We start from the raw sequence: 18,352 nt of genomic DNA on the forward strand, positions 1-18,352 counted from the left end.
TGGAGACGTGTTCTCTGGAGTGACGAATTGCGCTTCTCCATCTGGCAATCTGATGGACGAGTCTGGGTTTGGCGGTTGCCAGGAGAACGGTACTTGTCTGACTGCATTGTGCCAAGTGTAAAGTTTGGTGGAGGGGGGATTATGGTGTGGGGTTGTTTTTCAGGAGCTGGGATTGGCCCCTTAGTTCCAGTGAAAGGAACTCTGAATGCTTCAGCATACCAAGACATTTTGGACAATTCCATGCTCCCAACTTTGTGGGAACAGTTTGGAGCTGGCCCCTTCCTCTTCCAACATGACTGTGCACCAGTGCACAAAGCAAGGTCCATAAAGACATGGATGACAGAGTCTGGTGTGGATGAACTTGACTGGCCTGCACAGAGTCCTGACCTCAACCCGATAGAACACCTTTGGGATGAATTAGAGCGGAGACTGAGAGCCAGGCCTTCTCGTCCAACATCAGTGTGTGACCTCACAAATGCGCTTCTGGAAGAATGGTCAAAAATTCACATAAACACACTCCTAAACCTTGTGGACAGCCTTCCCAGAAGAGTTGAAGCTGTTATAGCTGCAAAGGGTGGACCGACGTCATATTGAACCCTATGGATTAGGAATGGGATGTCACTTAAGTTCATATGCGAGTCAAGGCAGGTGAGCGAATACTTTTGGCAATATAGTATATATATATATATATATATATAATGTATGTATGTTATACACACATGAAAATAATTGTCTAGAAGAAAGTGTGGCTGTTAAGAAAATATGTATGAATAAACGATCATATGTATAAAGATACTTCTTATATTTATTTAGGAAATCCATATTGCTGTATGTTTCTCAATAAAAAAAAAACCTTTTATTATATTCAATTGCAGCTTTATTGACTAAATATTAAATCCATAGAGTAATCATTCCTTTGTAGTTAAGCGACAAATGTGAACAAAAAAAAATGAACATGCCTTTTATATTCATACATACCCCGATCAAGCATAACATTATGACCACCTGTCGAATATTGTGTTGGTTCCCCTTTTGCTGCCAAAACAGCCCTGACCTGTCATGCACTGTGTATTCTGACACCTTTCGATCAGGACCAGCATTAACTTCTTCAGCAATTTGAGCAGCAGTGGCTCATCTGTTGGATCGGATCACATGGGCCAGCCTTCACTCCTCACGTGCATCAATGAGCCTTGGCCATCTATGACCCTGTCACCGGTTCACCACTGTTCCTGCCTTGGACCACTTTTGATAGATACTGACCACTGCAGACCGGGAACACCCCACAAGAGCTGCAGTTTTGGAGATGCTCTGATCCAGTCGTCTAGCCATCACAATTTGGCCCTATGTTAAACTCGCTCAAATCCTTACGCTTGCCCATTTTTCCTGCCTCTAACACATCAACTTTGGGGACATGCTTCCTAATATATCCCACCCACTAACAGGTGCCATGATGAGGAGATAATCAGTGTTATTCACTTCACCTCTCAGTGGTCATGTTATGGCTGAACAATGTGTGTGTGTGTGTGTGTGTGTATATATATATATATATATATATAATTATTTGTTTATTATTTACAGTATCATTCATGTAATTAGTGCAAATGTGTATAAACGAGCAGATCTCGTGCTTTTCATTGAAATAAATGCCTTCTCAGTGTGACAAGATGTAGAAACTCAATCATAAACCAAGCAATCAAAGCAGTAGGTTAAAGATATAATCATGATCCATCATAATGGCATTACTTTATCAATAAACAGTGGCACTCTCAGCATGGTCAGTGTGCAGTGCAGTAGAGTCCAGTGCTCTGTTCAAGTGAGTTTTGGTCCGAGCAGACCCCATTCCAGAGCGAGCATTGCATGCGGAGGAAATCGCTCTTTGGGCTTCTTGAAGTTGTCCTTCTCTTTTCGTAGCACATGCAGAACCTCGATAGGGTCTGACTTCCCTGTGAACTTCTGCACGCTCTCCTCACTGTGCATGTTATACAGATGAACACAGGACAATAAGAATTACAGATACGAGCATGCACAAGCCTTATATTTATAAAAACACCAAATAAAGACATGTAGCTTAGGTTTTCTGAAGGTTAAACACCACACACTTTCAGATCATGCTTGGGGATGAGACAAATCTTTGACTAGACTAGTAGCCCAGTCTAGTTATCTTGACAAAATAAACTAATCAAGCTAATTGTGTAAATAAGTAAGTAAGTAAATAAATTTAAAAAAAACAAACAGTTGGTTGTCTCTGTGGGTGAAATCTGGAGAAAATATATGGAAATGTTTATACTTAGTCCAATTTCTTAATGGCTAACCTCACCTTGGCCGTCTGCCTGCTGAGATCAGGACAGTGGCAGTCATTCAGCATAAAGGTCTCTAAAGCATCCTCAGGTGAGTAGACTGATGTGGATGAGGCTGTAAACTACATTTACACTATTATAATTTATACATGTTCCCACTTACAGTTTGAAATTAATGTTTTCCTATATGTAGATTAGTAATGTAGAGTTAGGTGTAGCGTCTTTCTGTGAAACTGGACTGAAATCTTTAAATGCCGTTTTCAGCCCTTTTCACATTTCCGTGTCCAAACCTTCAAACTTTATCTAGCAATAGATAGCAATAGCCTTTATTTGTCACATATACATTACAGCACAGTGAAATTCTTTCTTTGCATATCCCATCCTTGGAGGTTGGGGTCAGAGCGCAGGGTCAGCCACGATACAGCGCCCCAGGAGCAGAGAGGGTTAAGGGCCTTGCTCAAGGGCCCAACAGTGGCAACTTGGCGGTGCTGACCCTTCCAGTCAACGACCCAGAGCCTTAACCACTTGAGCCACCACTGCCCCTTAGCTCTAATATCCCTAATATCTAATATCCCCAATATCTAATATTAATATATAGCCCCTAATATCTACAGTTCTTAGAACATTATATAGTAGAAAATGTCACAGTTTGACCACGTGAAGGCTTTTCCCAGGCCACTATAAGATTTTGGAGTTATTTTATTGCATTTATTTCATTAAGTGGTCACTTTTCATGCCACTGGATGCTGGTGATTTTTTTGTCAGCCTGCGTCTATTTTTTTTAAAGTTCAAATGAAGTATGAATAAAGATGCACTTACGAGAGACGGAGGAACGGATTGTATTCAAATTCCTCCAGTAACGTTGACGGTACTGTCGGCTTGTCATCGTCGTCTCTTGCCTAATTAATTAATTAGCCACATTTTTTTTTAAAAAACCATATGCAACATATTTACATTTTCAGAGGACCTCTACTGAAATTGTGTATGAACTAATGTACATATATTCCAATGAAAGAAAAAAGACCGACTTTACCCGAGCCCAGCTGAGCTTCTCCTTCACCCTCTCGTTCTCTGGTTCCACCAGCATCGCAAACTTCAGGTTTTTTATTGTGTATTCGTGACCACAGAAGACCTTCTGGAAAATACAATACTTTGTATGAGTGCAAAGAGATGAGCTCGAGCTGAAACATGGAGCAGGGGTTAATTCCTATTCTGACCATGTCTTTTTATTTCTTAAAAATGTGGCAGCAGTGACATACTGTGTCCTGAGGCAGTGTTCCCAGCACCTCGGTCAGGTTGTGGTACATCTGCTCTGCTGTTCCCTCAAAGAATTTCCCACAACCACCCACAAACAGTGTGTCCCCTGTCAATCAGAGCAGACAGGACAACCACTTAGACATCAACTAACTCTCTCCATCTCTCTCACACAAACAGGGGGAGAAGCCAGGAATATACACGCTGGATAGGACATTCCTCCCTCATAAGGCAATTTCAAATATCACCTGTTCTTTGTACATTAACTAGAAGTGAACTTTAATCTAAACTTCCTGAACTGAACTGCTTTCATGCAAGTGACCACTGCCAAACCGGAACCCACATCAGAGCTAATGACCAAAATATTTAAACAAAGGCACATACCAGTGAACACCGCAGGGGAATCAGGGCAGTTGTCTTCCCACAGGAAGTAGCACATGTGTCCAGAAGTATGGCAAGGTGTGAAGAGGCACCTCACATTTATAGTGTTGAACTAGAGGGAAAAAGGCAACACACAAATCTATTGATTTTTCTTTTTAATTTGGCTTTTTTATTTAGAAAATTGACTGCTTTTTATTTAATGCTTGACTCTTTAAAGTTTACAAAAGTAAATGTCGGCCTCAAAGGTCCAGAATGCAGTGTAGCTATACAATGCAGCTGCACTGAGTTACAGCAGAGACTATGTTCCTCTAGTTAGCGAATTTATGAAATAACAAGCATGATAGTGTTGATGGAGGATGGAGATATTATTAGGGAACCTGAAACTTTGCAACCTGATTCGTTTGAGGAGAATGTACAGATGTGAGGGTGAGAGATCTGAACAGACTAAAGGATTAAAGCTCTGCTGCACCCCTGTGCTTTAAGTAAAGATGATAGAGATACCTTAAGCTCCTGGCCGTTAGTAACTTTGTGGGTCAATCCTGTGATGCGCTCGTCTCCTCCATACACTTGTAATTCAGGGAGGTCCTTCAGCAGAGCTTCATTGCCCCGTGCATGGTCCCTACATAGTGTACATCAAACACTGGGTGACGCATTCAACCTCAGGATGATCTCTCTCTCTCTCTCTCACACACACACACACACACACACACAGCAGTGTGTGATAAATGTCACCTACCAATGATGGTGAGTAGTCAGCACCGCTGTGAGTGTCACTCCTTCTCTGTTTACTATCTCAAGTAGCTGCCAGTGAAACACATTACATGGTTGGAGAATGAAAGCAGTGATTTATCAAACTGTCTAATATTGCTCTCTTACCCGGTGAGGCACAGCAGGATCTACAGCAATGGCTTCTTTACTTTGTTCATCTATAACCAAGTACATGTAGTTGTCCTCCAAAATGGAAATAACCTTCACTCTCATGGCTCAAGGCACTGCACTAGATCCAACAGTGTTGTAATTTTTAACATTAATCTTTCTTCTTCTTTTTTTAATGTAGCTTAATAGTCAGTCAAATAACATTCACTTGCTGTTGAGCAATAGTGGACGAAACCTAAACGGCTGCTTTCTCCCTACCTAGGTGCACTTGGTACTTGGGTATGAAACAATGCCTTATGCACTTCATTAAGTGCAATTCTTATCCAATGGGAAGTCGTTTGGACCTTAGACACCCAGTGACGTCACGCTTCCGGAATCGTAGCGGCGCAGCAAATGAAATAAAACAACAAATTATTTAACCGATTCGTCTGAAATGACATAAGTCACATAAAGGATTTTTATAAGATTACAATATCTAATTTTTAAATAGTATATTTTCATGGTTCTTGACAGGGGAAGATTTTTGAGGATGCACCAGAATAAAGTACACTGTCTGGGAACCTGTGCGTTACAGGCCAGCATCACTTCATCTGCGTTTTGCGCTTCACTCACCGCTAAAATACGCAGTACTGAGCGCGCAGAGGGACACAAAAAGATAAAAAAAAATAGATTTAAGTTTCCTCGCAATAATTTTAATATTTTTCTTCAAGAATACATTTCTATCGTTTAACTTCAGAATGCTTTAGGTTTTTTTTTTTTTTTTTTTTAAATAAGCCTATGTACTAAACAAGGACAATATACACTATATTGCCAAAAGTTTTGGGACATCCCTCCAAATCATTGAATTCAGGTGTTGTTTTTCAGGGGTTGGGCTCGGCCCCTTAGTTCCAGTGAAAGGAACTCTTAATGCTTCAGCATACCAAGACATTTTGGACAATTTCATGCTCCTAACTTTGTGGGAACAGTTTGGGGATGACCCCTTCCTGTTCCAACATGACTGCACTCCAGTGCACAAAGCAAGGTCCATAAAGACATGGATGATTGAGTTTGGTGTGGAGGAACTTGACTGGCCTGCACCTCAACCCTATAGAACACCTTTGGGATGAATTCAGAGTGGAGATTGCAAGCCAGGCCAAAACTGGGATGTCTGCCTTTACATGCTGTGGGAGTAATTTTGAATGGTTTAGAGTGTTTAAAGTGTGTTTGAATGTTTTAGAGTGTTTAAGGTGTATATGAATTCATTCTTGTTTGGGCATGTATAAAACAATTGGAATCTGGGGACAGCATGATTGGGTTGTCAGGCACTACCTCAATTTATTGATCACCTCTATTTACAGGTTTACTAATGAAGGGTTTAACACAACGTGTGGGATAAGAGGTTTGGGTATGTTTGTTAACTCTGGACTGAGATTGCACAGCCTGTGTAGAGTGATTTGGCAGGCCTTTTTAGTGGTAGACGAAACTTGGAGCAGTGTCCAGGGTCATTGAAGCCAACTATAGGTGTATGGGTACCTCGAGGAGGGGGAAAGTTGGGCCGTCAGTCAGAGGTCAGAGGAGATAGAGCTGTGAGTACGTGAGAGAACGCAATTAAAACTGCAGGCTAGTGCAAATGTAAAGAAAAATAGAGCAATAAATTAAACCCAAGCAATTAAAGACGGAGCAGAGGCCCCGAAACTCAACCATGCTGTCTTCAGAGGTCAGAGTGAACTGCTAAATGGAAAAAGCTAGAAAGTGCCACTGATAAGAGCAAAGATGTCCATTATTTTTATATGACTGATCTCGAAAATCCAATTATAATGGAATGTGAAAGAGTTATAAATAAGAGATAATGGTGTCCAGAAGAAAAAAGATAAGTGGGATTTTCTCAGTAAAATCCTCAGAAAACTCAGAGTTTGGTTTGAATATTATGAAAAGATAAGAGAAAAGAATAAAAGGCTATGTTTTGTGATGATTATTTCAGAGGTTGTTGGGATGTTCGTTCGTGAGCAGCTCAATTCTTGTAACCAGCGCTGATTGCAAATAAAACCTTGTATCTGCATTCATCCAGTCTGCATGAATCTTCTTTAGTTAGAGTCCTGCTTGACTGAGCTGTCGGGTCAATGTGGAGTTTGGAGTCAGATTTTAGCAAAGTATTAATTGAGTAGTCTTAAATAGAGCATTATAGTTTCGGACAAAAAATATTTTCCACAATGCACATGAATGTAATATGGAGTTGGCCTACCATTTGCAGCTATAACCATCTTCAACTCTTCTGGGAAGGCTTTCCACAAGTTTAAGGAGTGTGTTTATGAGAATTTTTGACCATTCCTCTAGAAACACATTTGTGAGGTCAGGCACTGATGTTGGATGAGAAGGCCTGGCTCGCAGCCTCTGCTCTAATTCATCCCAAAGGTGTTCTATTGGAGGACTCTGTGCAGGTCAGTCAAGTTCCTCCACACCAAACTCGCAAACAAATATATTACAACAATAAAGTTAAAAGGGTTAGAAATGTAAAGATGTTGATTCACTCAGGCACTTTATTGATCACACTGAAATTTAATCATGTTTGTGTTTTCACTTCTGAGAACTGAAAGTGCAAGGCAGGGTTCAGGTACAATAATAATTAGAGCATGGCAACTGTTGCCTCTATATGAAAGAATTTTAAAGATATGAATATCTCATCTGTCCATGCATACTATCTTGAAGCCTATAAATGCATTTTCTCTTATAACACAAAGATTATAAACACCTGGCATCTTAAACAGCCTTCTTCAAATCGAAAACAAAAAAAATAAAACATTGCACATTAAGACATTGGTATACTGATTAAGAATCCCTGCTTTCGAAATCACAACATACGTAAATACTCTGAGAAGATGTTAGTATTCTTTACACAGATTCTACAGGCAGCACTAATGAGTACCTTCAGCTTAGAAACTAGATAAGCTGCTTGCTGGAATTGATTTCACAAACCTTTAAGGTGCCATGTTTTCCCAGCGCTGAAACAATGAATAAAATTATAAAAGACTCTTATATGATATATTATATATAATAAGCAACAGATGAGCCAAGTCAGCCAAATACTTCAGCCTGGAGGATATCCCCAGCATGTGATGGACATATTGAACAACAAGCTGGCCAGAGAAACATACAAGATTTAAATCAATTTCTACCCCTACAGGTGCTTTTAAATGGTGCATTAACGAATGTGCTTATTCCTGTGTATTGCCCAGAGTGTGTTAGTAAGCGTATGAAGTGCACTAAGATGCATTAGTAGTAGAGTTTTCCACACACAAGCTCAATCCTTGGGAACTTTGAAGCCGTCCTTCTCTTTCCGGATACTCCTCATCGTGTCTATGGGGTCACTTGTCCCGGCGTGCGTCTGTACCGATTTCTCTCTAGAACAAAAGCAAGTGAGTTTTAAAATGGACAATTTGCTGAGGCGCCCTGAAAATAGTATGCCTTATTAGTTTAAATGTAGACTAACGTAAAAAAATCCAGAGCTGTCCCACCTGGAGGTGGAGCTCATTTCTAGGTCAGAAAAATATATAACCAGAATCCTTAAATAAAGAATCTACTCAGATTAACTGCAGTGCAATTTAGTACATCTCTGTTCTAGGGTATCTTTAATATCGTATCATTATTACTAGTCGTAAAACACCTTTATGAACTAGATGGTGGATGGATGATTTTCTACCTGACTCTCATGAAGGGGTTGAACGTGAACTCGTCCGCAATCGTGGAAGGAATGGTTGGCTCTCCGCTATCGTATTTCTCCTAATTAACAACGTGAGAGGTTATTTCGATCTATTTGAATCTATTACAAATCAACATTAGTTAATAACAAGTGTAATCAGAGTGAAAAAAAACATGATAGAGTACCTTAGCCCATGCCAGTTTTCTCTTGATGGCCTCGTTATTTGGTTCAACGTGGTGTGCAAATTTTAAATTGTTGATTGTGTATTCATGGCCACAGTACACACGCTGGAGCACAACCAGAGCATGTGACTATACTGCTTACAAAGAGTTTTCTATTATGAATGGATGTTTGATAAAATAAATATGTCAAGTGGTGAGCAGTATATGTGAACAAGGCAGTGTGAAGTGACACAGAGGGTTGGAACCTGTGCAAACGCGTCATGAAATAGTTACCGTCTCTGGAGGAAGTCGGCCCAGAATGTCTACCAGAGCTTTGTACATTTCCTCGGCTGTACCCTCGAAGAATTTTCCACAGCCTGCCACAAACAGGGTGTCCCCTATACACAAGCAGACAATATCATGCAATTACATATCTCTTGTTCAACCAGTTTATAACATATCAAGAAAATAAAGCTCCACACATTTACTGCATTTAACTTCATTACATGATTCCCATCTTGTACTTAAGTCACGCAGGATGAATAAAATAATACAGGGGCTTTAATAGGTAATTAATCAACAATATCAGAAAGGTAATTTTTTTTCAGTAGCAGCATTTCCTGAAGTATTTTATTCCTCTTATCCTGCAGCAGTTTCCTGAACAATCACATGTTATATTAAAGTATGGCATCATATGTTTATTCATTTAATGTTTGCTTAACGTCCGCACAAATGAGTTCGATCCTGTTATTACCTCAGTTATAGCAGGTATTAACCTTCATATCTTCACCATCCTCTCTTTTGTTAAACAAATGCAGCTTTTTGCAGAGAAATCACAAAACACAGTGTTCTACTGAAGACACTGGAGACTCCTTCCATTAATGTTAAACGTCTCGTCAAAGAAAACTTCGCCCTATCAACAATGATATGTTTTTCTCTGTTATTTTTTATTATGGGAATTAAATCCCTTAAACTACCTGTAAATAGAGTGCTGCAGGGATGCCATATTTTCCTCACCCTGCTTCTCTCAACAAAAAGCCAATAGGATTTTTCCACTGGATTTTTTTAGAATATTGCAGCAAATATGCTCTCTGACCTGTAAAATGTTTAAAATTTGTACGCCTTGTTCGTCATGATAATCTTCAGAACTGAAAACACCTTGAATGACTTTTAAAACCCAAATACAATCACCAGAAGAAAAAAGCTAAAAGGTAGGCTATAAACGTACTAAACTATGGTCACATGACTTCAATATTTGTGTTAGAATCTCAATAAATAGAAATTTGACGGTAATAGGAGAGTTTTCCTGTTTGGCGTGATGACGTTTAAATCTCTTTAGCCACTTGTTTTTAGCCAACCATCTTTTTAAGACAGCTTTTAAAAATAAAAATAAAAAAAATCACAGGTCGGGTATGTATGATTTATTTTCTGTTGTAGAATAAAACATGAATATATCATGAGCTTGTGTTAACCAAAAATGTTATTTCAGGCATTTAACTAGAAACCCATTAAAAAAAAACAAAAAAAAAAAAACACTGCCTTTGGAACGATGGAAGCGGAAAAGTGTGAACTTGGTTCTGGGTTTTAGGATTCAACATGATAGAAAGAGTACGTTAAAACAGATGGCACAACTCTCAGCATGATGTATTAATATTCTGTTACAGAAACGTGATGGACACCTTCTGACCAATCGGATTTGAAAATTCAACATTGCTGTATTTTGCTTTTATTTATAATTATGTTATTGCCACCTGTGGTGTGAATATTATATCTGCATATCTGATCATATCATACCTGCAGCTGTATCATACCTGTAAACACCGCTGGGGGTTCAGAGCTATTTTCTGAAGTCACAAAGTAGCAGATGTGTCCACTCGTATGACATGGTGTAAACAAACACTTTACATTGAGCGAGCCCACCTGAATACACAGCAAACAAACATTCAACTGATCCAAACTGCACTGGTCTGCTCTCAACATTGATGATACAAACTGCAGCAAGAAGAAAACATGGGCGGCGACTGTGACTGAATCACAGACGCTCACCGTCCCCTTTATTAGAAACATCTGCACATTTTCCACTCAGCCAATCATGTGGCAGAAGCGCAAGGCAAAAGCAGATACAGGCCAAGAGCTTCACATCAACCGTCAGAAAGTGAAAGTCTGATCTCTGTGACTTTGATGGTTGTTGGAACCAGATGGTTTGGTTTGAGTATTTTAGAAACTGCTGATCTCCTGGGATTTTCACACACAACCGACTCTGTGGTCAGCAGAAGATCACACTGGGTTCCATTCCTGTCAGCCAAGAAGAGGAATCTGATAATCGCACCATTATCAATTATCATATCACTGTACTGATACCAGACACTGTCTGCACTCTACACACATCACCTTCTAGATTATGTTACCAATATACAGCACTGGATACATGCAATATCTCCCATTATGCCACTTTATCACAGCAAACATTGGTATATCTTTTCTCACTGTGTCTGGGTAGATGAGTAGCATAAGAATTTCATTGTATAAGCACTCTTCATGCATATGACAGAAAACGTCTCACTTAATGGGCACAGATTCACCAAAATCAAACCTTTTACAGTGTTTTTACAGTCTGATTTGCAGTTGCGTGTGAAAGTCCCAAGAGATCAGAAGATTCTGAAATACTTAAACCAATCCATCTGTTTCCAACAACTATTTCACCATCAAAGTCACAGATCACACTTTTTTATTCATTTTGACATTTGATGTAAGCATTAACCGAAGCTCTTGATCTGTATCTGCATGAGTTTATGCATTGTGTTGCTGCCACAGGATTGGCTGACTAAATAACAGCATAAAAGTACACTACAGATGTTTCTAATAAAGTGGACAGTAAATATATTCACTGTATAGGTGGTGGCCTGGGGACATTGTACACTTCTGGCATGTTCTATTCTACTGTATATAAAATTGAATACCTCCAAGTGAAAAGGGAGAAGATAGCATTTAAAGCTTTTATTTAGATTGCAGCACTGGAGCATTGCAGATATTTTTGACATCCAGTATCTGATTACAAAGTGAATCAACAAGGCTTAAGTCCATTTCATTCTAACACATGACTATACACTACACTTAGCTAGCAAGGTTTTGTCTTTAGGTTTTTATCTTTTCTGTTTTGCGCTCACTTTCTTTATATCATCTCCAGTGAAGGAAGCAGGTCTTTGCCCTCAAAGCTGATATTTCTTCATTTATTCATTAAAAATTAAGCATCATACTGAATAATTGGCTGCTGCTAATCTACCTTGTGTATCAGGCACTGAACTGAATTTTAAAATGTCATGTGAAGGTTCTTGAACTTTTTGTAAAAATGACCCCAAATGGACATTATGAATTTTCTGCAACCACAACAAGCCTTGCCCATTTAATTTGCAGATTTATAATTTAGGAATTTCATAATGCTGGTACATCTTCGTTTCTCTCAATTTCACCGTTGATGGGCAGTGAAATTTGTCCATTTTTACTGCTGAAATGCACTAGTGCAGTGTGTCATGATAGTCTAAAACACTAAAATATCATGTACTCTAATCATTTAAATGTGGCTTGTGAGTCCCAGTAACATTTCAAAATATTAGCACACAGAATCTGTACATGATACTAATAATAATAATAATAATAATAATAATAATAATAATAATAATAATAATAATAATAATAATAATAATACAGTTGCGTGTGAAAATCCCAAGAGAGCAGAAGATTCTGAAATACTTAAACCAATCATTCTTCCTTCTTCTAATAGAAGAAGAAGAAGAATTTGTAAAGTAAAAAGATTGTACTATGTTTCTCTCAAGACCTCATTTGCAAATAAGTCCCATGTGGAGTCACAAGCCCTGGTTTGGGAACCTCTGTTCTAATGCTTTCTATGTATATTCAAACTCTATTATTATAATCTAAGTGTTAAAGCCACATTCTCACATTTACCTGTTATAATGGTATTAACTACTAGGCTTCAGTATGTTGATGTATTCTCTCTTTCTATCCTATCAACTTTTTCAGTACTTTTTCAGTGTTCAGTAAGTGTAAAAAAAAAAGGAATTTCCCTTAACCCGGCATAAGGACTTACTTTGAAAGTGTTGTAGTGTGTTACTTTTTTGGTCAAGGCTCCTATCCTGTCATCACCTCCATACACAGTAAGCCCAGGGGCCAACTTCACCATTTTCTCATTTCCACCAGCATGGTCCCTGTCAGCATAACACCCCAAAACACACTGAATAAACAGATACATCCAAGGGGATGTAAAAGTCACATGACTCATGAAGGATTTAAAGGCAGTCTTACCAGTGATGATGTGTGGTTAGAATGGATTTGAGCTTCACGCCATGCTTTTTAACAGCTTCAACAACCTAACCAGAAGGAAGATCAGTTATACAAGCATGACACACTTCTGCAGCAGTTAAAGTGAAACTTTTCTTACCTTCATGGGTTCGACAGGGTCCACAATGGCTGCCTCTTTTGTGTCCTCGTCAATGAGGAGATACATGTAGTTATCAGTAAGTGCAGGCAGCAGCTCTATCTTCATGTTGGATTGCTCCACGAGAGCTGATTTCCTAACCACGGAATGAAAGAACGCTGCCGAGATCTGAGTAGGGGCTTCAGAAAAACACAACCCACAGAAAACAACTAAAGCACAGTTTTAAAATAGTGTTTTCAGACACTGCCACAGATATGTTACTGAGCCTCAAAGTGTGAACCAGCAAGCTGAATAGTATCTAGGCCTTATCAGGTCAACTTGGAACATGTTTACATTCATGTCCTGCTAGCTGGTAAGATATCTGTGGGCCAAAGAGTCATTCTGGGACATCCAACGGTGAAAGTAGATCAGTGTTATAGTGCTCAAAACATTAACCCAATTCATCTGGTCTCTAAATCTGTGGCTCTCAAAATGAGGCCTGTAACATACAGCTAGGATTAAGAGATATTTTATTAAAAAATAAAATAATCAAATAAATAAAAGTCAATATTAACCTTAAATGTTAATTGTTGTTATTTAGTCATAACTTTAGTCCTAGTTGTAATTCTAGTTGACTGATTAATTGATCTTAACAGGTTTAATCAGTAGTTTGATATAAACTAAGAAAAGTGCTGTTACACTCACTGAATCTTTAACAGTTAAAAGAGCTATCTGGTTCTCTGTGTGGCACGATTACAAATAAACAGCACATCAATCAATAAATATATATTACACATAAGCAACAGATTTGCTTATGTGCCTAACATTTAAATAGTAAGGTAATATTTCAATTATTACACAATTATTTGATTAATGAAAAACAGAATCCTACAATAATACCATACTGTTGATCGCTTGGTTTACATTATTTATTGTTACAATTAGAAATGTGTGTGTATACATACATATACAAATATAAAGGGCATGTGGTATAATCCTAATCTATACATTATATGGTCAAATGTTTTTGGACACTGAACCATGACACTCATATGCACTTTTTAACCTTCACATCCCACATTGAGTTCCCCTTTACTGTTATAATATCCTCCACACTTCTGGAAAGGCTTTCCCCTTGATTTTGGATCGCCTCTGTAGGAATTTGTTTCCAGTTCATGCTGAAGGTGTACAGTTTTTCTTAACGTGTGTAGGCAAACCTATGTCTTCATGAAGCACTGTCATTATTGCTGGAACATGTTAGAACTTCCTGTGAAGGAAAATTTTACTGCTACAGCAAAGAAATCCTTTACCAATGTTTGCCTTCAATATATCAGTGTGAAGGTATAATTTTTGACCATACTGTACATGCTCCATATACACCAATCAGGCATAACATTATGACCACCTGCCTAATATTGTGTTGGTTCCCCTTTTGCTGCCAAAACAGCCCTGACCCGTCATGCACTGTGTATTCTGACACCTTTCTATCAGAACCAGCATTAACCTCTTCAGCAATTTGAGCAACAGTAGCTCGTCTATTGGATCAGATCACACGGACCAGCCTTCACTGACCACGTGCATCAATGAGCCTTGGCCGCCCATGACCCTGTCACTGGTTCACCACTGTTCCTTCCACCACTGCAGACCGGGAACACCCCACAAGAGTTTTGGGGATGCTCTGATCCAGTCGTCTAGCCATCATAATTTGGCCCTTCATCAAACTCGCTCAAATTCTTACGCTTACCTATTTTTCCTTCTTCTAACACATCAACTTTGAGGACGAAATGTTCACTTGCTGCCTAATATATCCCACCCACTAACAGGTGCCATGATGAGGAGATAATCAGTGTTATTCACTTCACCTGTCACTGCTCATAATGTTATCCCTGATCGGGGTATAAATAATTAAGTAAATAAAAAATAAAAACCCTAATCTGTTCATGACTATATGAATAATACAACACAACTAGTCTCAGTTTAGTACAGACGCCGGTTAGTAAGATATATGAGAAAAGGAAATACAACCTGTATAGGAATTTATGGCATAAATATATAGAGAGAGAATGTGTAATGCGGAAGTTTTTAGCATTTCAAAAAATATAGTAAAGCTAAAAAACTGGACAATTATATACATATATAATCTGACTAAGAAATATACCTTGACGTCACGTAAGCCTGATATATAAACAAAATTATATAAATAAAAAACCGCACACAGGAAATGATGTCACTGTGTGCCTCCGTCCAGAAATGCACACTAGCGTCCTACATTGTGTGTCAAAAAATAGTGTGGCGCAAATATCAGACGCAGTCTACTATGTAGTACGGTAGTGTGCACTTCTCTGGCTTGTCTTGGGACAGCCCATCTGTTCACGCCGACCAAAACACAGGCGAAGTTTTTAACAAAATAAAGTCATGTCAGCGCTGACCGATGAAATCAAGCAGAGCTCTTTGAGTATCATTTGCGTGCGTGAATAGGTTTTTCGGGAAGGAAGACATACCAAATTTATACGCTGCAGCTCCAACTGCGCTGAGACCGCAGGCACCGAGTAGCAGAGACTTAAATAACATGGTAATATCGCGATTACGACACCACGCAGAGGAAGTTACAAATTGGGTTTGAAGTACAATCCCGCCTACTTTTAGCCTTTGAACCCTATTTAACCAATCGGACACGGGGCCGCGTTCACGTAAAAACACCGCCGTCACTCCGTAGCAGTGTGCCGTATGCTCAAAAGAGCTGTACATGTGAAGTAGAAGTGCACTCGCTTCACCTTACTTCAGCGTCGATGTAGTGGACAAGTTTAGGGAGCTTGTAGGCAATTGAAATTCAACCACTGACCGAGGTTTTCGGGGTAAATCAGCAGCGTTAATTCAAAATAAATGTCTTCGAAATGATACTAAAACAACGATATAATAATGTTTTTCGCAATCTAGTAATCTTCATATGATTTATGTCACTCTTTTTATTTATTTATTTATTTATTTTTTAAGTTAAACTCATTTTTTTGGTTGATCGTGACATTGCGTGACAGGTCATTGAACCTCTGTCATGTGTTTCTTTCAGGTTCTAAGGAGTTGAAAATGAGCACGCGCAATGTGGCACGTTTCTGGGAATGGGGGCGGAAGATAATCTGCGTGGGGCGAAATTACGCAGAACACGCCAAGGAGCTGAAGAACGAGCTGCCCACGGAGCCCGTGCTGTTCCTGAAGCCGCCGACGGCGTATGTCAAGGAGGGATCTCCGATCCTTGTGCCTCACTACTCCACCAATCTGCACCATGAAGTGGAGCTCGGCGTGGTGGTGGGTAAAGCGGGCAGAGACATCCCCCAGACCTCAGCCATGGACCATGTCGCCGGATATGCGCTGTGCTTGGACATGACCGCGCGGGACGTTCAGGACCAATGCAAAGCAAAAGGGCTGCCCTGGACTCTCGCCAAAGCCTTCGACACGTCCTGTCCCGTGAGCGACTTCATCCCCAAAGAGCGGATCCCGGACCCGGCAGGTGTCGATTTGTGGCTCAGAGTGAACAGTGTCACTCGGCAGAAGGGCAGCACGGGGCAGATGATTTTCTCCATACCCTACCTGATCAGCTACATCAGCAGGGTAATGGCGTTAGAGGAAGGAGACCTCATACTGACCGGGACGCCTAAAGGTGTCGGAGCCGTGCACGAGCATGACGAGCTTCAAGCCGGCATCGAGGGTGTCATCAACATGACATTTAAAGTCGGCAAACGGGCTGACAAGAGTCCAGTGAGCTGATCGTTGTGGCTTCACAACTCATGTTGTGCAAATTAATGTAAACATTCACTAAATGGCCAAAGGTTCGTGTACACCTGACCATCACACCCATATTTGCCACAGAGTTTAAAGCTTATAGTTATACAGGATGTCTCTGTATGCTGTAGCATTACAGTTTCTCTAGAAATAAGAGGCTCAAACCGGCTACAGAATGTCAATGCCCCTGTGCACAAAGCAAGCTCCATAAAAACATGATTTTGGGTGGAAAAACTCAAGTGGCCTGTACAGAGCCTTGACCTCAACCCCAATGAACACCTGTGAGGGGTCCACAAACCTTTGGCCATATAGTGTATCAGTAAACATGAAATGAAAATAAACGTGTTAAATATTTAGACTTTTTAATTGCTGTATTAATGCAGAACAATCATTTTAATCTTACCGTAACTTTAATTTGGTTATATTACAGAAAAAAACACTGTTGATTACAGTAATTTACATTTACAGTAAAGCATTAAATTTTACAGTTTCACACTGGTAATTAAATATATATCAATAGTAAAATCCACTGGGGAAAAAACTTTTCTGTTGTTATTTAGAGATCATATGAGATGACATAATAGTGTCCTGGATGTTCTGACACCGTCTCCAGCTGGAAGTGTTCCTGCATCACACCCCATGTGTCCAGGATGACCTCCACATCCACCACAATGTTGACCACCATAAATTCCTGAAAATGACTGAATTAAATATAACAAGTAATCTAGTAATGCTGTTGTCTCTCTGTGTGATCTTACTTGTGTGATTATTTTAAAACAGCAAATATATATAGACAAAAGACAAACTAAAGACAAAATACATAGTGTGTATCAATTCACACTGACCTAGAAAAAAAAATGGCTCCAGCTTCTAACACATTTTGCTGTCACTGTAATTCAACTCACAGAAATATTTTCTAGTGCAGCTGACAGAATAAATTGTGTTTGATACTTAAAAACCCATATAAAAAAACATTTTGTACTTTTAGTTTCTCTTTCTTCAGGTATTTCCTCAAAACATGTTTCCTGTGACAGTGCTAGCTTCAGTTTATAGTCTTTTTTAATTTTATTTTTTTAAACTCATGCATGCTATATAAATGTTAAGCATCATCAATAAAAGCTCCTAATTTGAGTTTGTTCGAAGCATCATTATGAAAGACAGAAATTGATTGTTATGGCTTCTTGGCCAAAGGGCACAATGGCCTTGTGATTAGCATGTTTTTTAGCATGTTTGCTAGCATGTTTGCCTCAGGTTAAGGGTTATAAAACATACTACCTCAACCGGTTAAATTAAAAATATAAAAGTAATGAGGTGCAACATGATGGTACAGCTCCTGGGCCACTTATTTGATCCTAAGTCTACCTTTGCATGGTTTCTGTATATGTTTTTCTCCAGGTTCGTTGGTTTCCTCCAAATCCCAAAAAAGCTAGTAAGTATACTTTTGATGCTAAACTATAAATGAATATCTATATGACTGTGTGTGCATAGTGGCTTATAA

The 18,352-nt window shown here is 39.2% G+C and overlaps 3 protein-coding genes across 8 annotated transcripts; 1 reads left to right on the forward strand and 2 right to left on the reverse strand.

Moving 5' to 3' along the window:
* Window positions 1–888: 888 nt before the first annotated feature.
* hagh (hydroxyacylglutathione hydrolase) lies at window positions 889–7,187 on the reverse strand. Of its 5 annotated transcripts, XR_009207043.1 has the most exons (9): window positions 4,809–7,187; window positions 4,669–4,733; window positions 4,434–4,551; window positions 3,936–4,044; window positions 3,557–3,660; window positions 3,331–3,432; window positions 3,117–3,196; window positions 2,318–2,419; window positions 1,831–1,969 (listed from the first exon to the last, which is right to left on the reverse strand). XR_009207043.1 is itself a non-coding variant. In XM_058414614.1 (8 exons), exons 1-8 carry the CDS (start codon window positions 4,911–4,913, stop codon window positions 1,810–1,812), a joined length of 840 nt encoding a protein of 279 aa, XP_058270597.1. In that variant the 5' UTR covers window positions 4,914–7,187; the 3' UTR covers window positions 889–1,809. The 5 variants fall into 5 exon arrangements, 3 of the variants coding, with proteins under 3 accessions (XP_058270597.1, XP_058270589.1, XP_058270605.1); XM_058414614.1 differs by lacking the exon at window positions 2,318–2,419 and having other exon boundaries at window positions 889–1,969; window positions 3,331–3,429; XM_058414606.1 differs by lacking the exon at window positions 2,318–2,419 and having other exon boundaries at window positions 893–1,969.
* Window positions 7,188–7,306: 119 nt separating this feature from the next.
* On the reverse strand, window positions 7,307–15,737 carry LOC131368441 (hydroxyacylglutathione hydrolase, mitochondrial). 2 transcript variants are annotated; one of them, XM_058414584.1, is made up of 9 exons: window positions 15,579–15,737; window positions 13,102–13,277; window positions 12,966–13,030; window positions 12,751–12,868; window positions 10,457–10,565; window positions 8,940–9,043; window positions 8,670–8,771; window positions 8,485–8,564; window positions 7,307–8,185 (listed from the first exon to the last, which is right to left on the reverse strand). In XM_058414584.1, the coding sequence occupies exons 1-9, from the start codon at window positions 15,646–15,648 to the stop codon at window positions 8,086–8,088; spliced, it is 924 nt and encodes a 307-aa protein (XP_058270567.1). In that variant the 5' UTR covers window positions 15,649–15,737; the 3' UTR covers window positions 7,307–8,085. The 2 variants fall into 2 exon arrangements, with proteins under 2 accessions (XP_058270567.1, XP_058270576.1); XM_058414593.1 differs by lacking the exon at window positions 8,670–8,771.
* A 52-nt stretch (window positions 15,738–15,789) lies between these two features.
* On the forward strand, window positions 15,790–17,955 carry fahd1 (fumarylacetoacetate hydrolase domain containing 1). Its single transcript, XM_058414639.1, has 3 exons — window positions 15,790–15,932; window positions 16,145–16,830; window positions 17,415–17,955. The coding sequence occupies exons 2-3, from the start codon at window positions 16,162–16,164 to the stop codon at window positions 17,433–17,435; spliced, it is 690 nt and encodes a 229-aa protein (XP_058270622.1). The 5' UTR covers window positions 15,790–15,932; window positions 16,145–16,161; the 3' UTR covers window positions 17,436–17,955.
* The last annotated feature ends 397 nt before the right edge of the window (window positions 17,956–18,352 follow it).

This window comes from Hemibagrus wyckioides, linkage group LG02 (genome assembly GCF_019097595.1).
Source record: "Hemibagrus wyckioides isolate EC202008001 linkage group LG02, SWU_Hwy_1.0, whole genome shotgun sequence".
NCBI lineage: Eukaryota > Metazoa > Chordata > Actinopteri > Siluriformes > Bagridae > Hemibagrus > Hemibagrus wyckioides.